At 41.3% G+C, this 27,554-nt stretch overlaps 1 protein-coding gene across 1 annotated transcript in view; it reads left to right on the top strand.

Annotated features, from left to right (window-relative positions):
- Positions 1 to 27,554, top strand: part of LRBA (LPS responsive beige-like anchor protein) — a 576,728-nt gene that overhangs the window by 439,702 nt on the left and 109,472 nt on the right. The window contains 1 exon segment of the mRNA XM_065405711.1: positions 11,482 to 11,634. Coding sequence (XP_065261783.1) covers positions 11,482 to 11,634 — 153 coding nt within the window.

The raw sequence follows: 27,554 nt of genomic DNA, 5'->3' as shown, positions 1-27,554 counted from the left end.
TTGAGAAGTCCTGGAGGATGGGTAAGGTCCGACAGTATTGAAGCAGGGCAAACACAATACTTGTTTTTAAAAAGGGGAACAAGGAGAATTATAGAACAATCAGCCTAACTTTGATACCTGGAAAGGTACAGGAACAAATTATTTAATAATCAGTTTATAAGCACCTAAGAGATAATAGGATAATAAGTAACAGCCAACATGGATTTGTAAAGAACAAATCATGCCAGACGAACCTAATTTCCTTTATGGACAGGTTTACTGTCTAGGAGATGGGGCAAGATACAATATATCTTGATTTTAGTAAACTTGGGAGGCGTCCCAAACATTTTGAAGGAAAGGATTAGAATTCAAAACAACTTTGGCAAATTGGAGAATTGGTCTGAAATCAACAAAATGAAATTCAATAAAGACAAGTACAAAGTATTAAGCTTTGGAAGAAAAACATCAAATGTACAACTACAAAATGGGGAATAACTGGGTAGCCAGTAGTACTGCTGAAAAGGATCTGGGGGTTATACTGGATCACAAACTGAATATGAGTCAATGGCGGGACGCAGTTATGAAAAAGGCTTGTATAATTCTGGGGTATATTAACAGAAGTATTGTATGTAAGATACAGGAGTTAATTGTTCCGCTGCACTCAGCACTGGTGAGGCCTCAGCTGGAGTGCTGTGTCCAAGTCCAGGTGCCACACATGAAGAAATTGGAGAGAGTATAGAGGAGAGTCACAATAATGAGAAAAGTTTAGAACAACTGAGCTACGAAGAAAAGGTTTAAAAAAAACCCTTGGTATATTTAGTCCTGAGAAAAGAAGACTAAGGGGTGACCCGATAACAGTGCTCAAATATTTTAAGAGCGGCTGTAAAGAAAACAGTGATCAATAATTGTTCTCCACGTCCAGGAGAAGGTAGGACAAAAAGTAATGGCCTTAATCTGCCGCAAGGGAGAATTAGGTTAGATCTTATAGTTAGAAAGTTTTTTGTAATGATAGTTAAAGCTCTGGAACAGGCTTCCAATGGAGGTTGTGGAATCCCCATCACTGGAGGATTTTAAGAACAGGTTAGACAAACACCTGTCAGGGATGGTCTAGGCCAGTGGTTCTTAACCAGGGGTATACACAGATATCTTCCAGGGAGTACTCAACTCATCTAGATCAGTGTTTTTCAACCAGGGGGTTGCAGCCCCCAGGGGCGTCACGGGAGGGGTTTAGGGGGATCGCAAGTGCAGGGCCTGCATTAAGGGGTGGCAAGCAGGGCAACTACCTGGGGCCCCATACCAGAGGGGCCCCCACAAAGCTAAGCTACATGTTTCAATCCTGCCACCTGGGGCTCGGGCTTCAGACAAAGCTCACAAGTGAAAAATAGGCCCAAGTATCACACTGAAATGTAAGTACAATATTTCTATTCCAATCAATTTATTTGGCAATTATATGGTAAAAATTAGAAAGTAAGCAATTTTCAGTAATAGTGTGCTGTGACACTTTTGTATTTTTAGGTCTGATTTTGTAAGCAAGTAGTTTTTAAGTGAGGTGAAACTTGGGGAAAGCAAGACAAATCAGCCTGGAAAGATTGAGAACCACTCGTTTAGGCATACTTGTTCCTGCCTCTGTGTGAAGGGATGAACTAGATGACCTCTTGAGATCCCTTCCAGCTCTACATTTCTATGATATGTAATAGAAAAGATATGATACTGTGGGTACTTAGAGACTAGTGTGCCAATTGATATGGAAGAAACAGACATTATATGTAACGCTTCTAAAGTGGTATTTTAACCAATTGTACCAACTGCACCATTTAGGTCCTGTAGCAAAGGAAACAAATCATGGCAATAAGAGTGCCGGACTGGACTTCTAGTGTGCGTTTTGTAGCTTTTATTAGTGTATTTTTGGCTGGTGATAGTAAGACCTTTAATATTGCTTAAAGGGACTTTGAAATAGTTTAGGCCCCAAATTTGATCTCTTCTAAAATGTTTTCTGGCTGGGGATTTGACTCACTGATTCTAAATACCTCTACAGTTCATCTGTTTCTCTTTCAAAATACGCTACTTTATCATCTAGAAATCAAGGACAAAATAAAACAGGGCTTCTATAAGATGTAACAGATTGCTTTCTGTGCTCTGTAGCATATGTTAAAAACAATTCCCAGTGCTCAGCTGATAATCCTCATCGATGCTGCTTTGTAATAATATTAAAAAAGCAAGTTTCCTTAGAAATCAGTGTTGTCCATTTGGGAAAAGACAGTTGTTAAAATAAGTTGCATTCCAACATATATGGAAATCCTTGAAATGAAAATTCCTGACACAGTAAGCCCTAACATCTGAAGTCTATCATGGAAAGGCCTATTTAAATACTATGTGCTAGATTCCATCACCTTACTCATATTGAGTAACACCTGACACTCTCAGTAGTTAAGTGATGTCAATAGCACTACAAAAGGAATGAGATAATACAGAATGTAAGAGTGGTAAAATTTACCCTATAGAATTGAATTTCATTAAAAATGATTTCACTATTTTATTCTTGTGTTTCTAATCCATGAAAGTATTTTAATAAAGAAAATGGTTGAAGTGATTTTCAAGATGAATGTTTAGGACTACCACATGAAAATAATCAGACAATTTCACAGTCCCCTGTGAAATCTTACAAACAAAAGAAGCATCAAACAACTCTATAGTAGTTTTCATTCAATAGATAAATAAAATGCCATTACAGTTTAGTGTGGAAGTTGCCCATATGGTATGAAACTTTGGGGGGGGAGGTGAACCAAATTTAGGTCCCTATCACACATAGGTGCATGTTAACTTTGATCCCATGAGTAGTCCCATTGTTGTCAGTAGAACTACTCACATGAGTAAGTGATTTCAGGATCAGGGCAATACTGTGCACATGCTATGATCCTTTTAAGAAAAAATAAATGTAGCATAAACAATGTTTTTGAACTTACTTTGTCAGAAGTAAACATTTATGGCCAAGTAAGAACTCCCCCAGAATAGGCTTCTAGTAGCAGCACAAACAATGCCATTATTTTAAAATATTGAGCTTGCTAAGGAGGCCATCATCAGAAGTGTAAAGGTTTGTAAGTGTGATAAGGATGTAATCTTTGAGTATTGTCCTTTAACATGACTCAGTTGAAATTATCTTTAGGTGCAAAGATGCCAGATTCTCTGTTGCCCTGCTTTGTGTGTAGTCTTTTACACCAGTGCAAAGTGACTCTAAAGTGGGTGTAAAGTACTACCAAATCAGAATGGTAGTTTACAGCTACTTTGCACTCACTTTGCCTCTGTGTAAATGAAAACACTAGGTCAGGGCAACGGAATCAGGACCCTGATATTTAAGAGAGGCATTTGCTTGTTAGAAAGAAAAACAGCTTTACTATGCAAAAAGAACATTACCTTTAGTCCTTTTGGTATGATGTCCATCTGCTTGCATTTGGAAAGGAAGATGATGTCTGTCTGTATCTGTACGAGTTTTTTCATGAAGTTGATGGAAATCCATCAACTTCATGAAAAAACTCGTTCTTTTTGCGGATACAGACTAACACGGCTGCTACTCTGAAGCTTTACTATGGTACCAGTAGAGATCTTCCTGAAAACTAGTTATTAAAGTTATGAAATCATTTCTATAAAATGTTTTTTAATTGGAGAAATTAACAGAAGTAATTGATTGTTTTTATGTTGTTACCTTTCAGCATAGCATTTCTGCATATTCTAATGAAAGCCATGTGTATTCTACAAAGCCAAATGTTTTTTGATCTACTCATTTGGTTCTGCAAGTTGTGTATTTATATATTTAAAAAGTCATCAGTAACATATGTGATGAGCTGATGTTTAAAACATTCAGCATCATACTATGTGCTAATATTTGTAGTGTAAGTTGATGTATTTCTCTGCTATTGAATTAATAGTAGCCTGCCTTTCTTTATGTGAGATGTAAAATGATGAAATTGCTGAAATTTTGGTATTAGACTTTTTATTTAACCTTGCTACAACCCCTTTCCTTATTTGTCCAACTAACTGGTTTCAAACTTCTTATTATCAGGTACTTGTCAAGCATTTGATATACAAGCTCATTTTTACCCTGCTTAGTTAATTAAGGTGACTGTAAACAAAAAGATGTACAATTCAAAGTCATGCAATGTTTCACACAAGGATGGAGGTGATAATAGCTTAATTCCTGCTAGATCTTTCCTGTCTTTGCTCTGGCTACTGCAGACTGACCTTGTCCACAATCTGATGACCTGCCTATTGCACTCAGCTGTTTGGAAAGCTGCTCTGCCATAGCTAGCCCCGAGGGGGTATCTGGGAGACCACTGATCCATTGACCCATGTCAAGACTGGATTTCAAATCTGATCTACTTGGGCCTCTGACATAGCTACACACAGGTCCACTGCACATAAAAGCCAACAGAACAGCCTGTATTTTTCTGCTTGTTAAGTGGCATGCAGTCTCCACTTGTTAAACGGAATACCAATTTTACACTAGTTGCTTGCTATTAAATTAATTTCCTGAAGCAATTACAAATATTGATCCATTCCATTCAGAGGAGGGAATTCTCCAATTTAGCAACATAATTTTTTCTAAATCTATCAAATTATCACCTTTTACTTGCTATGTTTCCTAAGACTGAATGTTAATGTCCCATTTTAAAAAATGCCTTTAAAATACATCAAAGGCAAAAAAACCCATAATTTCTACATAAGCATTTTCTAAATAAATATAATGTTTGGATCGCCCAGTTAAAATTACAAAAATCTGGAAATAAAAAAAGTTATGGTTCTAATAGCAACATTAACTAGACCACATTGTATACATCCTACATATTATGTGGTAAATATATATTACAGAGTAGACTGCAATATATTAAGTTACACGTTTAATTAAAAAGGGAAAATATATATTACATATATGCAGTAGTTTTGCAGTGTTGTTGTAGCCATGTTACTCCCAGGATATTGGAGAGACAAAGTGGGTGAGGTAATATTTTTTACTGGAGTAAACTCTAACATTTGCAATAAGGTAACTATACTATTGAAACTTTACTTTTCCTGAAATTATGTGTTTGACTGGGCCCTTAATGTTCCATTGTCTGCTTTAAATTTCCGTTGTTATTTTTTTAAAAAAGAAGTGCCTCTTAATATTTAAATTATTCCAATTAAGCTTAGAAATTCAAACTTCATTAGCTGTGTGTGCATGATTGTTTATCTGAAAAATTCCTGCTGTTGTAACCGCTGTTGCAGCTCTGCTAGTGAGAGCTTTAGTATAGACAGGCCACTGCTGTGTTAATCACTGTGTCCTAATCTCACTCAGCGCAGATATAGACAATGATAAAACTTCTAGTTTCAATCTTGTAACAAGCTCCATGCAGGTAGACCCCTTCACTCCCACGGGAGACCCTTTGACTTCAGTGGTGCTCCACATGGGTGCAGGGGTCTGCCTGCATGGAAGGCATTGCAGGATCTGTCTTGAAAGTTCCAGATGTTGCCACCACCAGTTGAGTTGTACTGGAGTGGTGGAATACTTAACAACAACAACGGACTTTTTGACTTGTCACCTTTGGTTGGTTGGAGACTGTTTTTTGCAGGACTGAGTTAGCAGGATTTTGAAATGGAAAAAAAAATAGAGGGCCTGATTCACAACTTCATTACTCTAGTTTTAATCTGGTATAACTCCATAGATTTCAAACTTTACAGAAAATTTACTTTTGAGCAGGGACCAAACATGGATAATTTCAGCCCAAATGGTGAATGCTTCAGACAGTATGTGTGAGTGAATGGGATTATTACCAAGGCTACGATTCTGTCACGGAGGTCACCGATTCCGTGACTTTCTGGGACTTCTTTTGGGGCAGGGCTGGAGCAGCTGTCAGCCTCAGAGCAGTTGCTGCCAGAACAGCTGGCCAGCGGGCAGCCCCAGGGCTGCTGCCGGAGCAGCAGTCAGTGTTGGTTCAGCAGCGAGCTGCGGCCCCCAGGAGCCGGCCAACAGGGCTGCTAACAGGGGAGTTTAAGTGGGAGTGAGTCTCATTGGAGGAGAAGTGCTTGTATGTGTAGAGGCCTGTAGGGGCAGTGTGCTGAGCCCCGAGCCCTGAGTAGGGGCTCCGCCCTGATTAGGGGGCGGAGCTTGGCTGATTAGGGGGCCTATAAAAGAGGCCTCCCAGCCGAGCAGCGGCCCTAGCAGCGAGCAGCGGCCCCCAGGAGCCGGCCAACAGGGCTGCTAACAGGGGAGTTTAAGTGGGAGTTTACAGGGGGAGGTGGAAGGGGAGGCAGGTGTGCTCTGTTCCCTCAGAGGCTGCAGGCAGAGACCACAGCAGCCATGAGCCAGGCAGCAGGGGACACAATGCAGATGAAAGCATGTAGCAGCTGCGGTATGTATATAGTCCTAGCAGGTGCACCTGATCAGAGGTATGTCTGTATGAAATGCCGCCTACTTGCCCTGTTAGAGGAAAAGGTTCGGGGGTTGGAGATGCAGGTAGAGACCCTGGTAGAGTTTAGAAGGGGGTTTGAGCAGCTAATGGAGCAAAGGCAAGGGGTGGCTGAAGGGGCATGCTCAGGGGTGCAGGTGGAAGCGGGGGCTATGGTCTGTGAGGGGGGAATGTCGGGGGGAGAACAAGAGCAGTGGAAGCATGTGACCGTGAGAAGCAGGCCAAGGAAAAGGAGGGCTAGTGAGGGGGAAATAGAACTCAGGAACAGGTTTGGGTGTTTGGCTAACAAGGAGGGGACGCAGCAGGTGGTACCTGATGGTGGGAGGCAGAGGAAGAAAAGAAGGGCAGCTAGTCCAATACACAGGGGGGAAGAGTTGATGGAAGTAGCATCAACACTTGGCCCCGGGAGGATTCAGGATGGCAATAGGGGGACTATAAGGGAAAATAGAGACAGACAGGAGTTACGGCCGCAGGGAACAGGGGATAGATTGGTAGATTGCGCTGCCCCCAGGCAAAGGCAGGTTTATGTGATTGGGGACTCCTTACTGAGGAGGTTAGACAGGCCTGTGACCAGGGCGGACCCGGAAAACAGAAGGGTGTGCTGTCTGCCGGGCGCTAAGATACGGGATGTGGACCTGCGGTTGAAAAGGATCCTAAAAGGAGCGGGTAAGAACCCCTTGATCATCCTTCATGTAGGAACGAATGACACGGCTAGGTTCTCGCTAGAGAGAATCAAGGGAGATTATGCCAGGCTGGGGAAGACGCTTAAGGAAGTCGAGGCTCAGATTATCTTCAGTGGGATTCTGCCTGTTCCTAGAGAAGGACAGCAAAGGGCAGACAGGATTGTGAGGATAAATAGCTGGCTAAGGGAGTGGTGCTATAAGGAGGGCTTTGGGATGTATGGCCACTGGGAGGCTTTCGGGGACAGACAGCTGTTCTCGCGGGATGGACTTCACCTGAGTAGGGAAGGAAATAGACTTCTGGGAGGGAGGCTGGCTCATCTCATCAAAAGGGCTTTAAACTAGGAACTTGGGGGAGACGGTTGGGAGATGTCCAGTTGATCTCCACGCCAGATTCCAACACTGAAAAAGAGGGCGAGGAGAAAAGCACAGATATAGGTAGGGGTAGGGAATTGGACATAAGAAGGAGGGGGCAGATGGACACTACTGGGTCCGTACCAAAGTGCATAACTAATGGGAGAATGGATAGACAGCATATGGTAAGATGTTTATACACCAATGCGAGAAGCCTAGGTAACAAAATGGAGGAATTGGAGCTCCTGGTCCAAGAAATGAAACCTGATATCGTAGGAATAACCGAAACGTGGTGGAATGGTAGTCATGACTGGAGTACAGGTATGGAAGGGTATGTGCTGTTTAGGAATGACCGGAAAAAAGGTAAAGGTGGGGGTGTGGCATTGTATGTCAATAATGAGCTAAAATGTAAAGAAATAATAAGTGATGGAATGGATAAGACGGAGTCTGTCTGGGCAACGATTACACTGGGTAAAAGAACTACTAGAGCCTCCCCTGAGATACTGCTTGGGGTGTGCTATAGACCGCCGGGATCTAGCCTGGATGCGGACAGAGAACTATTTAATGTTTTTAAGGAAGTAAAAACTAATAAGAGCTGTGTGATCATGGGGGACTTTAACTTCCCAGACATAGATTGGGGAACAAATGCTAGTAACAATAATAGGGCTCAGATGTTTCTAGACGTGCTAGCAGATGAATTCCTTCATCAAGTAGTAGCTGAACCGACGAGGGGGGATGCCATTTTAGATTTGGTGCTGGTGAGTAGTGAGGACCTCGTTGAGGAAATGGTTGTAGGGGACAACCTTGGCTCGAGTGACCATGAGCTAATTTGGTTTAAACTAAATGGAAGGGTTAACAGAAATAAAACTATGACTGTGACTAAGGTTTACGATTTCAAAAAGGCCAACTTTAATAAATTAAGGCAACTACTTAGGGAAGTGGATTGGGCTAACATACTTAGAGAGCTAAAGGCAGATGAGGCCTGGGATTATTTCAAGCTGAAGTTGCACGAGCTGTCCGAGGCCTGTATCCCGAGAAAGGGGAAACGGTCAGTAGGCAGGGGAATTAGACCCAGCTGGATGAGCGGGCGTCTCAAAGGGGCGATTAAGAAAAAACAGAAAGCGTACAAAGAATGGAAGAGAGGAGAGATCGGCAAAGAAACCTACCTTATTGAGGTCAGAGCATGTAGGGATGCGGTGAGAAAGGCCAAAAGCCGTGTAGAGTTGGACCTCGCGAGGGGAATTAAATCCAATAGTAAGAGGTTTTATAGCCATATAAATAGGAAGAAAACAAAGAAAGAGGAAGTGGGGCCACTGAAGCTTGCAGATGGAGTGGAGATTAAGGACAATCTAAGCATGGCACAATATCTAAATGAATATTTTGCATCGGTGTTTAACAAGGCTAATGAAGGGCTTAGGAATAGAGGGAGCGGGACAGAGGGGAATAAAGGAGGGGCAATTGACATTAAAGTATCAGAGGTGGAAGCCAAACTTGACCAGCTAAATGGGACTAAATCGGGTGGACCGGATGATCTTCATCCTAGAATATTGAAGGAGCTGGCGCGAGAAATTGCAAGCCCCTTGGCGATAATTTTTAATAAATCTGTAAACTCGGGGGAGGTACCGATGGACTGGAAAATAGCTAATGTGGTTCCTATTTTCAAGAAGGGGATAAAAAGTGACCCGGGTAACTACAGGCCTGTTAGTTTAACTTCTGTAGTATGCAAGGTCTTGGAAAAAATCTTGAAGGAAAAAGTAGTTAAGGACCTTGAGGTGAATGGCAATTGGGACAAATTACAACATGGGTTTACGAAAGGAAGATCGTGCCAAACCAACTTGATCTCCTTTTTTGAGAAAGTAACAGACCTTCTAGATAAAGGAAATGCGGTGGATCTAATTTACCTAGATTTTAGTAAAGCGTTTGATACTGTGCCGCACGAGGAATTACTGGTTAAATTAGAAAAGATGGGGATCGATATGAAAATCCAGAGGTGGATAAAGAACTGGTTAAAGGGAAGACTGCAGCGGGTAGTACTGAAAGGGGAACTGTCGGGTTGGAGGGAGGTCACCAGTGGGGTTCCTCAAGGTTCGGTTTTGGGTCCGATTTTATTTAATCTATTCGTTACTGACCTCGGAACCGAATGTAGGAGTGGGCTGATAAAGTTTGCGGATGACACAAAGTTGGGAGGTATTGCCAATTCGGAGAAGGATCGGGATATTTTGCAGGGAGACTTGGATGACCTTGTAAATTGGAGTAACAATAATAGGATGAGATTCAATAGTGGGAAGTGTAAGGTGATGCATTTAGGGATGACTAACAAGAATTTTAGTTATAAGTTAGGGACGCATAGGTTGGAAGTGACGGAGGAGGAGAAGGACCTCGGAGTCCTGGTTGATCGCAAGATGACTATGAGTCGGCAATGTGACGTGGCTGTGAAAAAAGCTAATGCGATCTTGGGATGCGTTAGGCGAGGTATTTCTAGTAGGGACAGGGAGGTGCTGCTTCCGTTATACAAGGCGCTGGTGAGACCTCATTTGGAGTACTGTGTGCAGTTCTGGTCTCCTATGTTTAAAAAGGATGAACTCAAACTGGAACGGGTACAGAGAAGGGCCACTAGGATGATCCGAGGAATGGAAAACCTTTCCTATGAAAGGAGACTCGAGGAGCTCGGTTTGTTTAGCCTAACCAAAAGAAGGCTGAGGGGGGATATGATTGCTCTCTTTAAATATATCAAAGGGATTAATACCAAGGAGGGAGAGGAATTATTTCAGCTTAGTAGTAATGTGGATACGAGAACGAATGGATATAAACTGGCCGTGGGGAAGTTTAGGCTTGAAATTAGACGAAGGTTTCTGACCGTCAGAGGGGTAAAATTTTGGAACAGCCTTCCGAGGGAAACGGTGGGGGCAAAGGACCTCTCTGGCTTCAAGATTAGGCTTGATAAGTTTATGGAGGGAATGGTTTGATGGGATAATGTGATTTTAGTCAAATAGGCATTAACGGGCCATCGCGGGTAAAATGAGAGTCCGGCTGTAGAATCTTGCCTGTATGCTCGGGGTTCTGCTGATCGCCATATTTGGGGTCGGGAAGGAATTTTCCTCCAGGGTAGATTGGCAGAGGCCCTGGAGGTTTTTCGCCTTCCTCCGCAGCATAGGGCAGGGGTCGCAGGCTGGAAGATTCTGTTGTGGGTGAGTCAGCTTTTGTGGCCTGCATCATGCGGGAGGTCAGACTAGATGACCATATTGGTCCCTTCTGACCTTAAAGTCTATGAGTCTATGAGTCTATGAGCCCCTAGAGGAGTAGTAGTCAGCCCCTGTTGCAGGAGCAGCTGGTGGGGCTGGAGCAGCTGCAAGCCCCAGCAGAACTCTTTGTCCCCTGTCTGCCTCCTCCCCAGGGAATTTTTTAGTAAAAGTCAGGTACAGGTCGCAGGCTTCCATGAATTTTTGTTTATTGCCCGCGATCTGTCCATGACTTTTACCAAAAAATACCCATGACAGAATCGTAGCCTTAATTATTACTAACTGTTTTGCAACATTATAACAATTATAGCAGGTGCTGCTTGTGTGCAGTGTTATGATTACCCTTTGTACACTTAGTAGTTACTCTTTTAAACGTGGGGATTGGTGTGAAACTTGAAAGGAGCAGTTTTGCCTCAGGTTTCAGCCAAAATTTGTTTGCACCATGAGGTCTTAATTTGTTCCTCACCTAAATGGTTTTAAAAGATTGTCTATGAATATTTGTCAGATAAACCTGTAACCAAAAACACTTTACATATGTTTTTTAATCAACAAAATATATTGTGAACTATTTCCTGAAAAATGCTCCCTTCCATTGTGTTAAGAGCATGATCAGGGCTTTCCAAATCTGAAGAGGCTTTAAATGTTTGTGAAGTAATGAGAGAGGATTTCTACCTGTGAGTGTTTAATGTTCCTCTTATTGCACTCTGCCCTCCTCCCCCATCATTAATGCTTTAAGTAACTGTGTTGTATGTTAGAATTTATATCATGATATTGTTTTTCCTTTGCATACAGGAGCTGATTCCTGAATTTTATTATCTCCCAGAGATGTTTGTCAACCTCAACAATTACAATCTAGGTGTGATGGATGATGGAACAGTGGTATCTGATGTTGAACTTCCACCATGGGCCAAAAGCCCAGAAGAATTTGTTCGCATAAACAGGCTGGTAAGATGGCTATCATCTTTTGTCAGTTGAGGGCCAGTTCTTGCAACTTCTCTACTAAAATAGCTCATGACCATTTGTCCTTGTCTTCTGTGTATAGCTAGAATTTACATTAAACTATTACTGAAAATGATAATCTGATGCAATCTAAGGGAGTAAAGGTTTCTTACAAAGTGGGGGCGGGGAGGCTTGTCCCCTCACTCTTTTTGCTTTAAACTTTCTTTGTACATTGTAAAGAAAAGTATTTGCTTGGGGGGCTATTGTAAAGAAAAAGTAGAGTAGGGTGCGCTACATAATTCTTCTTTATATTCAGATCTTGCCTACCTTAAAAAGACTTGATGATTGAAGGACTAATTAAATTATCCTATCACAAGAGACTGAAAATTGATTGATTTTCAGTCAGCCAGGCTGTTTAAAATGTATATTTTTATTTGCTTTTTTTAAACACTTATTTAACTCCAGTGTCTAATGAACATTTGGGAGAAGTGGTGTCTTTCTTAAAGAGTCAGTGTCCCCACCCCTTCCATTAAGGGAGTATTTTTCAGACATACGAAAGCTGAGCTGCCATTCAGAAAAATAAAAACAATCACCCCCCTCACCCTCTTGTAATTGTGCCATGTGGTTTTAAAGGCCTACGCATCTTAATTTATACATCATCTATGTCCCACCTCTTCCCCCTAATCCCTCCCAGGGAGTCTTTCCCTCCTAAATGTTGGGAAGCCCTGGTGTTGGTCTTCAGAATATAGCATTTCCTCTCTTTCTTATATGCTTGGAACAGTGAAATAAGGAACTGGGCTATTTTGAAAATAATATCATTGTCATCTGAGTTAGCACCCACTGAAATGAATGGGACAGTTCACACCTCAGAGCTATTGTTTCAGGCTCTCTGCAGACTCAAAGGTCTCTCCATCAGCGACACTCAGGACATACTTTCTTGCCAACCATAACTTATAGAGACTTTTTAAAAAATTAAAGCTGAGAATCGAAGTAACAATTGATAGTCTGTCCATGACCAACTCAGCTACTCCTTTTCAACCCTTATAGAAAATATTTAATTAAGATATGAAATCCCACTGTACACTTCAGAGATGCTAAAATGTCTTCCAAGAAGACCAGGAAACACCAGACTTGACCTTCCTAATAATTCTTAGGTTTAAAAAACAAACAAACCAGAAAGAATACATTTATTCTGTTGTTGAGCGAAAAACTTAAAACCTTTTTCTCACGAAGAAGCAAAAAGGGCATATGCATAATTAAAAACATCTTTTACAGGTTGTCTTAAAGCTTTTTACTCGGTTGCAAAAGAACTTACTCAACAGAGGTTCCTCTCATTAGCAATTGGTCATTAACTGTCATTTTACTAGTGAGGTAATGCTGTTATGGCCTTTGGAAATACTATTGAGTGTAGGCTTGGGTCTTTGTATGTTAGGGTCATGGAAATCAGGAATATTAATACTTGAAATAGTTATAGGACAAGCTATAAAGATTTTAAATTATGAAGTATTCTAGAACAATTCGGGTGTATTGTTTTAAGGGAAAGTACATGTGAAATTGATCCAAATTAAGATTAAAATATGCACAGACTTCAGATAGCAAGGTTCGAGTGCAACTTTGGGTGTTACAGGGCTTGATGAAGTTTGATGTATTATGAATATGATACTCAAACACTTCGAATTCAACATGCGTTGATGATTCAACACCATTCTAAGAACAGAAAACACCACTGCAGACTTGTTCAATGTAATTTAGCATCTTGATTTGCTCACAACAGTATTTTTTATCCTTGCATATATTATGTCCATCTTTCTGTCATTGTCCACACTAGGAAAGTTAGGGCCATCAGTGGAGGCTGTAGTAGTGACAGTTGTTTTTACCACCCCATAATCTAATCTTGCACAATAGAAGCTGTCTCTCCACTGGCAAAATTAAGAACCACAATCCAACACTCCAGCTGCACTTGTGGCAACAGATCTGCCTTGTCCACTGCTAATAAGGTTGCACCAGTGATAATTATAAATCTTAATTTTCCTACTGGGGACATAAACAATACTCCTCAACATTCCAGTACCCACTCTTTCTTTTTCTCTTCCTTTCTGACCCCAGCGTCCATTTTTTCTCTCTGCCTTCAGGACTGACTTTTCCTCCCTCTCTCATTTCCCAAGGCCTTTGCTAATAATCTCTGCCTTTTTGCAGCTCTACTTGATATCTCTCCCTTGTGCTATATTTTCAGATGAAGTGCCTGATCAGTGGGAAGCAGATGCTTTTTAATTATTACTGTTAAATTCTTGGGCACTAAATGTAGTATCCCCTTAGAGCTATATCTTATATAGTAATACTCTCAGTTTGTATTCTAGGCTTTTTCTTTATCTACTTAGGATCCATATAGTAAGTGCTGCTTTGTTTTGGTACTCTCTGAAAGATCATTTCAGAAAAAAAGAACTAGAGTGAAAACCATGTTTCTTATTATATGACTAACTGTAACATTAGTTGCATTATATGCAGTAACATTATTTCAGGTCTGAAACTGGCAGCACTTTTCTAACCTTGGATCATTTTCACTTTCAAATTTTAATTTACTTTAACTCAGTTTAAATATTTTTCAGATCTTAAAAATTACTTAAATATGTTCTTACAACTCTAGATTATTGTTCAGATGTAAATATCTAATTTTTGTTTCTCACTTGGTTTAGTTTTCAAGTAAATGTTCATTAATGAAAGTGACTTATTAAAGTTACTTAGTTTAGAAAGATTTTATGTTAGTTATTATGCTGTCCATCTTAATATCTGGCATGTAGGTAAAACTTGCAGTATTAATAATGCATTTATTAATAATGAAGGTTTTCATTCCACTTTTTTGTCCTAAAATAGTTTTCATCAAGAGAGAAAATGCAAAATAATTATTAAAAATAAAAATGTTTTGCTCAATAAAAATTTTTTACCTGAAGGTATAATTTTGAAAGTCTTTTATAATTTGATGCAGTAGAGCATTTTTGGTGGCATAAACTCATTTTGGGTAGGGAGAAAATAGGAACTTGAAAAGCGGCACCATATAAAATGTCTTTGTTCAGAGCTTTGCTTCTGATAATAGCCCTTCTGGCCATACCACAAATCCCTGCTAATATTAGTGTAATTCATAAACAAAGAAAGTTTTGAACAGCCCTGCAGTGATAAATTAAAGCCTTTAACTAACTAGTTAACAAACTAGTTTAAGCTGGGTGTGTATAACAAGTAAATTTATTCTGCCAGTAAGGCTTGGTTCCATTGTGAATATTTTTATGGGCAGTGCCATTAGTGATTTCCTGTTTTACAATTGAATAAAAACCATCAAATTTTATGCAAAAATACTAATATTAATTTTCTTTTTTATATTTGTGGGGTTAGCATAATGAACAAAATAACGAATAAGTATATTTACTAGCAGTCACCTGAAAGTCAGTGCCTCGGAAATATTATTAAAAACAGTTGTTACAATACAGCACTGATTCATTTAATATTTCCTTACAACTTCCTGTATCAGACTAAATTATGATTATTAAAAGTGTTCTTTTTTGTAAGCTATCACACACAGATTTTTTCCTCTTGCATTTCCGTTTACCTTTTCAAGACCACAGATTTTATGCAATGATTGGAGCTCATGAAATGCATACCGCTTTGATCTGTGACCTTTTTGTGGTGCTAATCAGGTTCCTGATATCATTATACCTTGCTCATTAATCATATTTCCTGCAGCCCGTCAGCCAGCCAGACAGCCCAGGCCCCTGTTTTCAGCCCTGTGTTGGCAGGTTTCTGCTTTTCCAGATTATTACAGTGTGATACTTTGGCTTCTCATAAGCAGACCCACATCAAGCTGTGTGCTACAATTAAAGTCAGATGGTCCTCAGGTTGAACAGGGATATAGTGTTGCAGCTGTCTGTCTTCCTGGAACAGACCAGTACGAGGAACAGATGATATGTAGGTCAGTGCATAATAACAGATTGTACACTACTGGGTCAATAGCAGGGGTTCAGAACATTAATTGACTGACAAACTTATTTAAAACTGATTCCCAACCTGTTTTTAAAACAGTATATAGGATGTATTTTAAATAGAATAGATTGCATATCTGGCTGTCTTGTGTGTGTATTGGTGGGAGAAAGAGGAGAATGGTGGATGGATAATACTACATTTTGATTGATGCAGTGTCATACAGTCAGCTAAATGAGTCTAATAATGTAATATAAACTACATTTTAGAATTGTAAAATATAGTTTTTACTTGCAAATTTATTTCCTCTTCATATGTTGTATAGTTTGACAACAGAAAGCATGAATCAATATTTTTTTGGTAAAGAAGACTTTATTTGATCAAAGTAATAGTCTTTCATCAAGCTGTAAAATAAATTGTTTTTGTTTAGTCTTCTCCCCCCATAGATGGAATACAAATGTATTTGGCCAGTATTTTTCAGGGGGTTTAGATCATTTATTGAATGTAACAGTGTTTTAAATGTGTTCTAGTTTTCCTTGATCCTGTGGAGTAGTCACAATTTTGTGTCTGACAACAGTGTGCTGCTATTGTAATATTATATCACATCAGAAATTCAGAATTATGACTTCATTGATGCACCATAGATGTGTTAGATGAGCTGTGAAGGATCAGGGCCAAAAAAATTAGGAGACACATCTGAAAGTTAAATGGACTTCAGTTTTAATCAGACATCATTCAAAGTTGTCCCCAGTACTTAAGTCCCTCTGTAAAGCTAAAAGAGTAATCATTAGTAAAGTTATGAACCTAATGTGTACTGTGCAAAATATTATTCAAATATTCAAACTGATTCAAAGCTTGTTGCATATCCTTAGGAATAAAATACTTATAATAGTTAATCAAACATTAGCAGTACTTAAAGCCATACATTAGCATCTAAAATATTTGAAAATGTTTTCTTCAAGGTGGGTGAGGTAATATCTTTTATTAAACCAACTTCTATTGGTGAGAGAGAGACGCTTTTGAGCTTCAGATCTAAAAAAGGTAACCAGTGTCACAGTTAAATACAAGATGGGACAGATTATTAAGCATAAGGTTTTGCATTTGTTGTCCTGGCAAAACCTGCAGACATATTTCTACTGCTACAATGATCAACACTCCCACAACACACTTTCAAAATATATGGGTTCTACACATTCCTATCACAATAAATCATCCAGTGCATCAATGTCCCAAGAACAACTATGTGGGTGAAACCAGATAATCACTACACTCTAGAATGAACTCACACAGAAAAATGATAAAAGACAAAAATACCCTGTCACTTGTGGCAAAGAGGGGTTCTCTCATCAGCATAGGTATTCCATCTCTGCAGGAGAAAGTAGCTAGGTCGATGGAAGAATTTTTCTGTTGACCTAATGCTGTCTATGCTGGAGGTTAGGTCAGTTTAACTATGCCACTCAAGGGTATGTTTTTTTTCCACATCCCTGAGCAGCGTAGCTGGGTCGGCCTAACTTTTAGTGTAGACCTGTCCTAAAAATCATGATCTCAACAGAGACACTGGTTTTATAGCTCATTATAACCATTTGTAACATACTAACCCTCCTTTGTCCTATGACTGCAGAGCTGTTAATTGCCCACTTCATTTTAATTGGTTCCCTTGCAACATGTGTTAACTCCTTATGCTTACAATCAGTCCCACCTTGTATTTAGCTGACACTCTGGTTACCTCTTTTAGGCCTGAAGAAGAGCCCGGTGAGGTTCAAAAGCTTGTCTGAGGGTATGTCTACACTACGGGATTAATCCAAATTTACAGAATTCGAATTTTGGAAACAGATTGTATAAAGTCGAATGTATGCGGCCACACTAAGCACATTACTTCGGCGGTGTGCGTCCATGTACTGGGACTAGTGTCGATTTCCGGAGCGTTGCACTGTGGGTAGCTATCCCATAGTTACCGCAGTCTCCCCCGCCCATTGGAATTCTGGGTAGAGATCCCAATGCCTGATGGGGCAAAAAACATTGTCGCAGGTGGTTCTGGGTACATTCTCCCCCCTCCCTCCATGAAAGCAACGGCAGACAACCGTTTCGCGCCTTTTTTCCTGGGTGAACACTGCAGACTCCATACCATGGCAAGCATGGAGCCCGCTCAGCTCAAGACAGCAGTCATGAACGTTGTAAACACCTCGCGCATTCTCGTGCAGTTTATGCTGAACCAGGACCAGAAAAACGAGGCGAGGAGGAGGCGGCGACGGCAGTGCAGCGACAAGAGTGATGAGGACATGGACACAGAATTCTCTCAAATCCCCGGTGCTTTGGAGATCATGTTGTTAATGGGGCAGCTTCTATCCGTGGAACGCTGATTCTGGGCCCAGGAAACAAGCACAGACTGGTGGGACTGCATAGTGTTGCAGCTGTGGGACGATTCCCAGTGGCTGCGAAAGTTTCGCATGCGTAAGGGCATTTTCATGGAACTTTGTGACTTGCTATCCCCTGCCCTGAAGCGCCAGAATACCAAGATGAGAGCAGCCCTCACAATTGAGAAGCGAGTGGCGATAGCCCTGTGGAAGGTTGCAACGCCAGACAGCTACCGGTCAGTCGGGAATCAATTTGGAGTGGGCAAATCTACTGTGGGGGCTGCTGTGATGCAAGTAGCCAAAGCAATCACTGAGCTGCTGCTACGGAAGGTAGTGACTCTGGGAAATGTGCAGGTCATAGTGGATGGCTTTGCTGCAATGGGATTCCCTAACTGTGGTGGGGCGATAGATGGAACCCATATCCCTATCTTGGCACCGGGCACCATGGTACCCAGTACATAAACCGCAAGGGGTACTTTTCAGTGGTGCTGCAAGCACTTGTGGATCACAAGGGACGTTTCACCAACATCAACGTGGGCTGGCCGGGAAGGGTTCATGATGCTCGCGTGTTCAGGAACACTACTCTGTTTAAACGGCTGCAGCAAGGGACTTACTTCCCGGACCAGAAAATAACCGTTGGGGATGTAGAAATGCCAATAGTTATCCCTGGGGACTCAGCCTACCCCTTAATGCCATGGCTCATGAAGCCATACACAGGCAGCCTGGACAGGAGTCAGGAGCTGTTCAACTACAGGCTGAGCAAGTGCAGAATGGTGGTAGAATGTGCATTTGGCCGTTTAAAAGGTCGCTGGCGATCATTACTGACTCGGTCAGACCTCAGCCAAACCAATATCCCCATTGTTATTGCTGCTTGCTGTGTGCTCCACAATCTCTGTGAAAGTAAGGGGGAGACTTTTATGGCGGGGTGGGAGGCTGAGGCAAATCGCCTGGCTGCTGATTACGCGCAGCTAGACACCAGGGCGATTAGAAGAGCACACCAGGAAGCGCTGCGCATCAGAGAAGCTTTGAAAACCAGTTTCATGACTGGCCAGGCTACAGTGTGAAATTTCTGTTTGTTTCTCCTTGTTGAAAACTCGCCCCCTTTATTGACTCATTCTCTGTAAGGAACCCACCCTCCCCCTTCGATCACAGCTTGCTTTCAAAGGAAATAAAGTCACTAACATTTAAAAATCATTTATTCTTTATTAATTGATTATAAAAAGAGGGAGAGAACTGTGAAGGTAGGCTGGGTGGGGTTTGGGAGGAGGATCAGAGGGAAGGAAAAGGCCACTAAAAAAAGGTTAAAATAATGACAGCCCTTTGCTTGGGCTATCCACTGGGGTGGAATGGGAGGGTGCACGGAGCTCTCCCTCCCCCCCCCCCCGCATTCTTACACGTCTGGATGAGGAGGCTATGGAACATGCTGAGGGGGAAGGGTGGTTATACAGGGGCTGCAGCGGCAGTCTGTGATCCTGCTGCCGTTCCTGAAGCTCCACCAGACGCCGGAGCATGTCTGTTTGCTCACGCAGCAGACCCAGCGTTGCATCCTACCTCCTCTAATCTTCCTGCCGCCACCTCTCATCTCGAGCGTCCCTCCTCTCCTCACGTTGGTCCCTCATGTCCTCACGTTGGTCCCGCATGTCCTCACGTTGGTCCCTCCTGTCCTCACGTTCACTGGCATCTTTCCTATACTTTGAAACTGTGTCCTTCCACTCATTCAGATGAGCTCTTTCACTGCGGGTGGATTCCATGATTTCCGCGAACATCTCGTCTCACGTCCTCTTTTTCCGACGCCTTATCTGAGATAGCCTTCGGGATGGAGGAGGGAGGCTTGAAAAATTTGCAGCTGCTGGGGGAGGGTAAAAAGGAGAGAAATTTTTAAAAAGATACATTTTACAGAACAATGCTTATACTCTTTCATGGTGTACAACACTATTCACATTTCATAGCACATGTGATTTCTGTGCAAGGTCGCATTTTGCCTCTTAATATTGAGTGCCTGTGGCTTTGCTGCTAGAGATCACAGACGCAGGTCCGGGCAACAGAATTCGGCTTGCATGCGGCCATGGTAAGCCATTGTCTTTCGGCTTCTGCGCCCTCCTTTCCCACATACCAAGCAAAGCCTGTTCAGTGCTGCGGTTTTCCTGTTAACCTTCAGCAGCAGAAAACAAACTAACCCCCCCCCCCCCCCCAATCCAATTCTCTGGATGATCGCTTTATCCCTCCCCTCACCGCGTGGCTGGTATCAGGGAAGATCCCTGCAGGAACCAAACTAACACTCCCCACCCCGCCATGAATTCTCTGGGATGATCGCTTTACCCCTCCCCCCACCGCGTGGCTGGTATCAGGGAAGATCCCTGCTAGCCAAACGCGAAAAGCTCTGGGCCAATTCCCCCCCCCCCCCCCCCCCCCGCGCACTTGGCTAACTGCAGGGAAGGATTTCTTTTCAGCCACAGGCAAACAGCCCAGTAGGAACGGCCACCTCTGTCCCCTTAATTAAATTCCCGTATTTCAACCAGGTTACCATGAGCGATATCATTCTCCTGAGGATTACACAGCGAGATAAAGAACGGATGTTGCTTGAATGCCAGCAAACACTGGGACCATACGCTGCCAGGCTTTGTCATGCAATGATACCAGATTACTTGCTACTAGCATGGCGTGGTCAAGTGTCCTACCATGGAGGACGGAATAAGGCTGCACTGCCCAGAAACCTTGTGGCAAGGCTTTTGGAGTACCTCCAGGAGAGCTTCATGGAGATGTCCGTGGAGGATTTCCGCTCCATCCCCAGACACGTTAACAGACTTTTCCAGTAGCTGTACTGGCCGCGAATGCATTCCAAGTCCTCAGGGCAAAGTAATCATTAAAAAACGCTTGCTTTTAAAACAAATTTTATATTTTAAAAGGTAAACTCACCTGAGGTCCCTTCCATGGGGTCATGGTCTTGGATACTGGCTTGGGAGGGTACTTCAGTCAGGCTGAGAAAAAGATCCTGGCTGTTGGGGAGAACGGAGTGCTGTGTGCTCTCCGCAAGCTCGTCGTCCTCCTCCTCCTCTTCCCCGACCGCAGAATCCTCAGGTATGGCTGATGAGATTACCCCAGTCTCGGAATCCACGGTCAGAGGTGGGGTAGTGGTGGCGGCCCCTCCCTAGAATTGCATGCAGCTCGGCGTAGAAGCGGCATGTCCGCGGCTCTGACCCGGAGCGACCGTTTGCCTCCTTTGTTTTTTGATAGGCTTGTCTGAGCTCCTTGACTTTCACGCGGCACTGATCTGAGTCCCTATTGTGGCCTCTCTCCATCATGCCCTTGGAGATTTTTTCAAAAGTTTTGGCATTTCGTCTTTTTGAACGAAGTTTTGCTAGCACTGAATCTTCTCCCCATATAGCGATCAGATCCAGTACCTCCCGTACGGTCCATGCTGGTGCTCTTTTTCGATTATCAGCCTGCATGGTTACCTGTGCTTATGAGCTCTCTGTGGTCACCTGTGCTCTCCTGTGCTGGGCAAACAGGAAATAAAATTCAAATGTTCGCGGGGCTTTTCCTGTCTACCTGGCCAGTGCATCCGAGTTCAGATTGCTGTCCAGAGCGGTCACAATGGTGCACTGTGGGATAGCTCCCGGAGGTCAATACGATCGAATTGCGGCCACACTAACCCTAATTCGAAATGGCAATATCGATTTTGGTGCTACTCCACTCGTCGGGGAGGAGTACAGATATCAATTTTAAGAGCCCTTTATTTCGAAAGAAAGGGCTTCGTTGTGTGGATGGGTGCAGGGTTAATTCGATTTAACGCTGCTAAATTCGAATTAAACTCATAGTGTAGACCAGGCCTTATTCAACAACAGAAGTTGGTCCAATAAAAGATATTACCTCACCCACCCTTGTCTTTCTCATATCCTGGGACTAACAAAGCTACAACAACACTCCAAACAACAATGGAAGATAATGAATTTCTTCAAGATACACACATGTAACTGCCAGATGCAGAGAGTGCATCAGTAATAAAAATACCAACAGATTTTTAAACAATACTCAGGGTTATCATTCAAATCAACAAAAGCCAAGAAATACAAAATGAAGGCTGTCATTTCATCATTCACTTAACTCCTTCACAACATTGAAGTATGTGGGCACAACCATACAAGTAAAGGAAATAATGTTGCCTTTAAATAGGCACCAATTTGAAATCTAATGAATGTCAAAAAATAATTTAATGGTATTTTCATGTATTAAACCTATTCCTGCGTCCCCCTACAGGTTTTTTTAAGGTTTTCTGTTTTTCCCACTCCTCTTGTTGAGTGAAAGACTTTTGTAAACAAGGGAAATGCAAAATAATCAGGAAAAAGAGACAAATCTTTTAATATAATTCAGTTATAGTAATGTCCTAGTAATAATAGTGTGTAAATATTCTCGAACAAAACTGTGATATTTAAATTGAAGGTATCCTTTTAACTACCAATTTCCTGGTTTTTGTTTGTTTCAGAGCCTTATAAATAGGTAAACAGTCATGTGTTTCTCTTGTTGAAATAACTGATTACACTACCCCACTAATGTTAACTTTGATAGAAATTTTCAAGGCCCTGCCTATTGATCAGATACCATACTTGATTGGTCATGATTTTCATAAGGAAACCAGAAACCACTGTAGCAGGGAATTGGTGATTTTATCATTATTGTACATTAAGAGTAACTTAAAACAGGCCAAATGCTTTGCAAATGCCTTCTTCATTAAAATAATATACTTCCCAGTGATACTTTGGGAGCAGTTATAACTACCATTATTATAAAGGTAGGTCACCTTGCTCCAAAATGGAGAGGATGTATGTAATCTTTCAACTAGGAGCTGATGTCCAAAAAGGCAAGAATTAATTTTGGTGTATTTTATAACTTCTGAAGAGTTTAAAAAAACCAAACTGGCTGGCTCCGATAAGTCCAAGTTCGACTTGTACACCTTTGTCTGTTAGCTGAAGTTTAGATCTTGCTGCATTAATAAAACTATTGATCAACTGGTAATATCCATAAATCCAAAAAATTCTATAGCACCATCAGCTTTTTGATCATTAGAATATTTTAGAAATAAAAGTATTATCGGAATCAATCATGACAGCTTTCCATAATATGTCTCAATTTAAGTTTTTTTAGTTTGTTATTACAGAATTATCCCTTTCATAGATTAGTAGTTTAACCATCTTGTTCAATTTTGTTAAAGTGTCAAGCAAGTTATAAAAATGCTGGTGCAGTAATACAATCATTTGGAGTTAGAAAGCTGGTGAGAAGAACAAAATAGACCTTTCACCTGCGCAAACACAAATCCTAGTGGCGGGGAAAAATCAGTATTATAAAGCACTGTTTGGTAAAAAGAAGCCCACAACAAAAATTAGAGAATTATTGGTCAATGTGGTGCATTGTTCCTTAGTGCAGGCTACTGTGCCTTATTCCAGAAAACGTTAAACAGGCAACAGTCCTTGCCAACTGCCATGGCAACAATACTCAGTGCTGCCAACCACAAAACCTATTGTTTTTTTGTGTCTTCACTCTCCCTATCCATAGGAAGTCAGTTTGTTAGAGAACTGACAGACATTTTCAAGGCCATTATGCTACTTGCAGCCTATTAAAATTCTTGGTATTTGTCGAGTTATAGAATGGAGATACAGGGTAATCTTAAGGTTAAGGCACAAGACTGGAGGTCTGGGTTCTGTTACTGACCCAATCGCTGTATTCTATTCCTGACTTAGACCAGGTCTACACTACAAACTTTGGTTGATGAAAATTACATCAGCGCACATCTGCCGAAATTAGTATATTGCTCAGCTACTTTCGTCAGTGCTTCACATATTACATGGAGTGGTTATGTCAATGCAAAGTGCAGTGCATCCACAGGTAGGTATCCCAATGTACCCTGCACCACTGTCCAGTGCAGTGCCTTTTGGGAAATGTTCGCAATGTGTTGTGGAGTAGAAATGAGTCACTCAGGGATCTCCTGGAGCCAGATGTCAAGTTCCCAGCATGTAACTTTCTCCATCCCTTTTAATGACATCACTATCACACTATTTTCAAGCCTTTTTTAAAAAAAAAATCCACAAACCCGCTCTGCACTTTTCGCTGTCCTCCATCTCAGACAGAAGCATGGAGCCTGCAGAGCTCTGCACTAGACACATGAAGACTGCAAATACAGGATGCAAGATCTTCCAGTATTTGCAGCCCGCGGGAGGAAACCCACCAAAGGGGGACATGATGATTCCTTGGAGTACAGATTACTGAAGGACATAGCAAAAGGCAATTCAAGGTAGTTTTGGTGTTCATAGAGCAGCTGCAGGTGGTGGAACACTGCTTCTGGGCCTAAGAATGAGCACTGATTGATGGGATTGTATCGTAATGGAGGTTTGGGGCGATGAACAGTGGCTGCAGAACTTTCAAATGAGAAAGTCCACTTTCCTGCATCTGTTTGCTGAGCTTGTCCCAGGCATCCAGCACTAAACATCGTTCAGAGAGGTGGTTTTACTGCGTCGCATAACAGGGTCAGTGGGAGACAAATCTGAGGGTAGACATATGTACAAATAAGTCAACGCAAGAACACAGACTTTGTGACTTTCTGTACCTTACCTATTCATCTGTAAATATTTCTCTATCTCACAAATGTACTAAGGTTCTAAAGTGGTGAGTGACACAGAAAAACGATCCGTGCGGAGTATTAGTATTAAGTGCAAATTTGTTAAGGGAATGGATTTTAGTGACAGTGCTATATTTTGTAGCGCACACATAGTTCGAGCTAGTTAAGATTTAGCCTTAAGGAACCAGAGTACACATAATACTGTTTACATTGAGCGGTGGGGGGGGGTGCTACTGGCAATTAGAGATGGTCTGAAATTTTTGACAAAAATAGAAATTCAGTGAAAAACAGAAACAACTTTTCTGCACTTACCCCCCCTCGCTTCCCTCCCTTCCCCTCCCTCCCTCTCCCCCCCTCCCCCATCAGTTCTATTGACAATTAAGACACCTTTCTTCTGGCTGACCAGCTAACAGACCATGGTGAAAATGGGGCGGAGTTTCATTACCAGTTCTTAAATTTGATGAAATGGAAAGTAGGGATGCATTGTTTAGGTGTTATGTCCATTTGTATTTCTGCAGATAGGTGATTTCATATGCAACATGAGGGCTGAGAGGGGAGAATGTCTGTAAACTCCATAAGTATTTTAATGGTATCAAAAATCACTTTGTGTTTCTAGACAACATATAGTGTGTGTGTGTGTGTGTGTGTGTGTCTGTAAACAAATGAGTATGTTTGCATATATAGTGTACACTGTCACAAAACACACATTTAAAGTTTTAGCACAGTGATTGATGAGGTATCTTAAAATAGTAAACTACATTTATTTGACTTTGCAGTGAGGCTGTAATTTTAACAAAAATAAATTATACAAGAGCTATGTTCATTAATCCAAGGGAAAAACGGTCTTCTGTGCTCATTGCAGCTGAAGGAAAGTCTTACAGCCCAAACATGCAAGGTGCTGAGCATCTTGTGCTCTATGGAAATCAATAAGAGTGGACGGTCTGAGCATCTTTCAGTATTGAGCCCCTACTCTCCATGAATCTTGTGTTTTTGCATGTTTTTAAATTAATGTATCGATAAAAAGTTCACATTCAAATTTTGCGTACATTCCGTAATCTTTCTCATACAATTTTGTGTACATCTGGGAAATCTTGGCAGTACTGTGAAGAGATTGTACATTCTGAAAGGGAGATTTAGAGAAGGTATTAAACATTTTAAACTTCACAGAACCGTGTGTTCTTCCACCTTCCCAGGAGTTAGAGCTTTAAACTGCTCTTTAGTCCAAGTCTGATGACCAATTACAGGAAACTATGTCTACACTTAAAATGATAAAGTGGCACAGCTGCAGCACTGCAGCTATCTCACTATAGCGCTTCAATGTAGACACTACAGAGACGGAAGGGGTTCTCCCATTGCTGTAGTTAATCCACCTCCCCAAGAGGCAGTAGCTAGGTTGACAGAAGAATTCTTCCATTGACCTAGCGCTGTCTACACCCGGTTAGGTCAGCATAGCTACATCTCACTGGGGTGTGGATTTTTCATGCTGGTGTGAGTTTTCAGTGTAGACCAGTCACTTGTATTATCCCATCCTTATATCTTTGCCAATAGGCTTGTCTGTACAAGGAATTCATGGAGAAGTTAGTATGAAATAACAGATTTGGGCATTAGCCTGAAAAAGGAAGGGAAATGTAACCTCATTTAAATACCTTGAGTACATGTTTCATATCTCGCTCTGATATAAATGTAGAGTAATGTTATTGAAGCAGTAGAATTACGCTTGTGTGAAATGTTTGCAAGTGAGAGTAGAATCCTGCTGCATAGTTTGTATGTATTTTAAAGGCATTGAGGTGCATCAACATAAGCAAAAGAAAAGCAGAGTAGAAATGTTTCCCTGAGTAATTTGATATACAGCCCATTAGTGAGAAGATCTTTTGGAAGTATTGGTATAAATAAAAGTAGTTTAATTTTTCTGTTTATTTAATGTTTGTATTTTTATATTATATTCTGGGTGCATATGAATTGTTTACTTTTATTTTTCTCATTTTTCTCTTAGCACCATAGCTAAGAAATCAGGCCAGAAGTTTACCTCTGTTCAGATCTCATCCAGTTAAATATTCCTTTTTTAATGTTCAGATGAAATTTTTTAAAATTATTATTATTGACTAAATTTAATTGTTTCTATCCTCTCCCATCAGATTAATGAGGATAGTAATATTGTGTTGGTTCCAGTCAGGAATCTGGATAAAATTTACTGTTTCATTTTTATTGTTTTAATCTTTCAAACAAAGTATCATAAGAATATAACTTTTTTAAAAGTGTGTTCAAGGGCCCCCCCCCACCCTGGTTTTCATTTGCAAATACAGACAGAAGCAGTGTTCTTTTGGTATTTTAAAATGAAATTTTAAAACAAAAAACACTGCAGATATTCTTTTAATGGGGCAAAATTAATCACAATATAAAAGGAAAAACTTATTATTTGAGTGCTGGTTTCTTTGTGTATTCTACTGTGGATATGCATGTGCTCCATGTGCCAAAGACCGGAAGATTTTTACTAGCAGTGTCTGTTTGTCTGCACCTGAGCCCTTCTCCTTGCACTCCAAACTGAGGGCATAAGGGATGGTTTGGACAGACAGCCTCTCTAGTTCCTTTCTACTGCTGCGTAGTCTGAAATGGAACCTCTCAGGTCCACAGAGTTGCTCTTCGGTGTTTTCTGTAAATATAGTTGTTATTAGATAGCTTTTATAGTGTTAGTTCTTAAAGTTTCAGTATCTAGTTAGTTAGTTAAAATTTGGGATTCCCCCTCCTAACCACATACCGCTCTTCTTCTCTACTTGAGTGGTGACAGATATATGACTCCAGAGGACCTTATCATCCCTCTGGATCCAGAGTGCCCCATTTTATAGGACTCTGGCCTTACTAGGGAGACCCAACATCATCAGTACAGGGTTGGTACAGCAGAGGAAGCCATTCTTCTATCCCTTCCACCAGCTGTGATTCAACATCCACAATGAATCAAATGAAGTAAAAATCTTAAATGAATCCACATGTTCCATAGA

This window comes from Emys orbicularis, chromosome 5, assembly GCF_028017835.1.
Source record: "Emys orbicularis isolate rEmyOrb1 chromosome 5, rEmyOrb1.hap1, whole genome shotgun sequence".
In the NCBI taxonomy this organism is placed as follows: domain Eukaryota; kingdom Metazoa; phylum Chordata; order Testudines; family Emydidae; genus Emys; species Emys orbicularis.
This window is presented reverse-complemented; position numbering and strand designations above follow the sequence as displayed.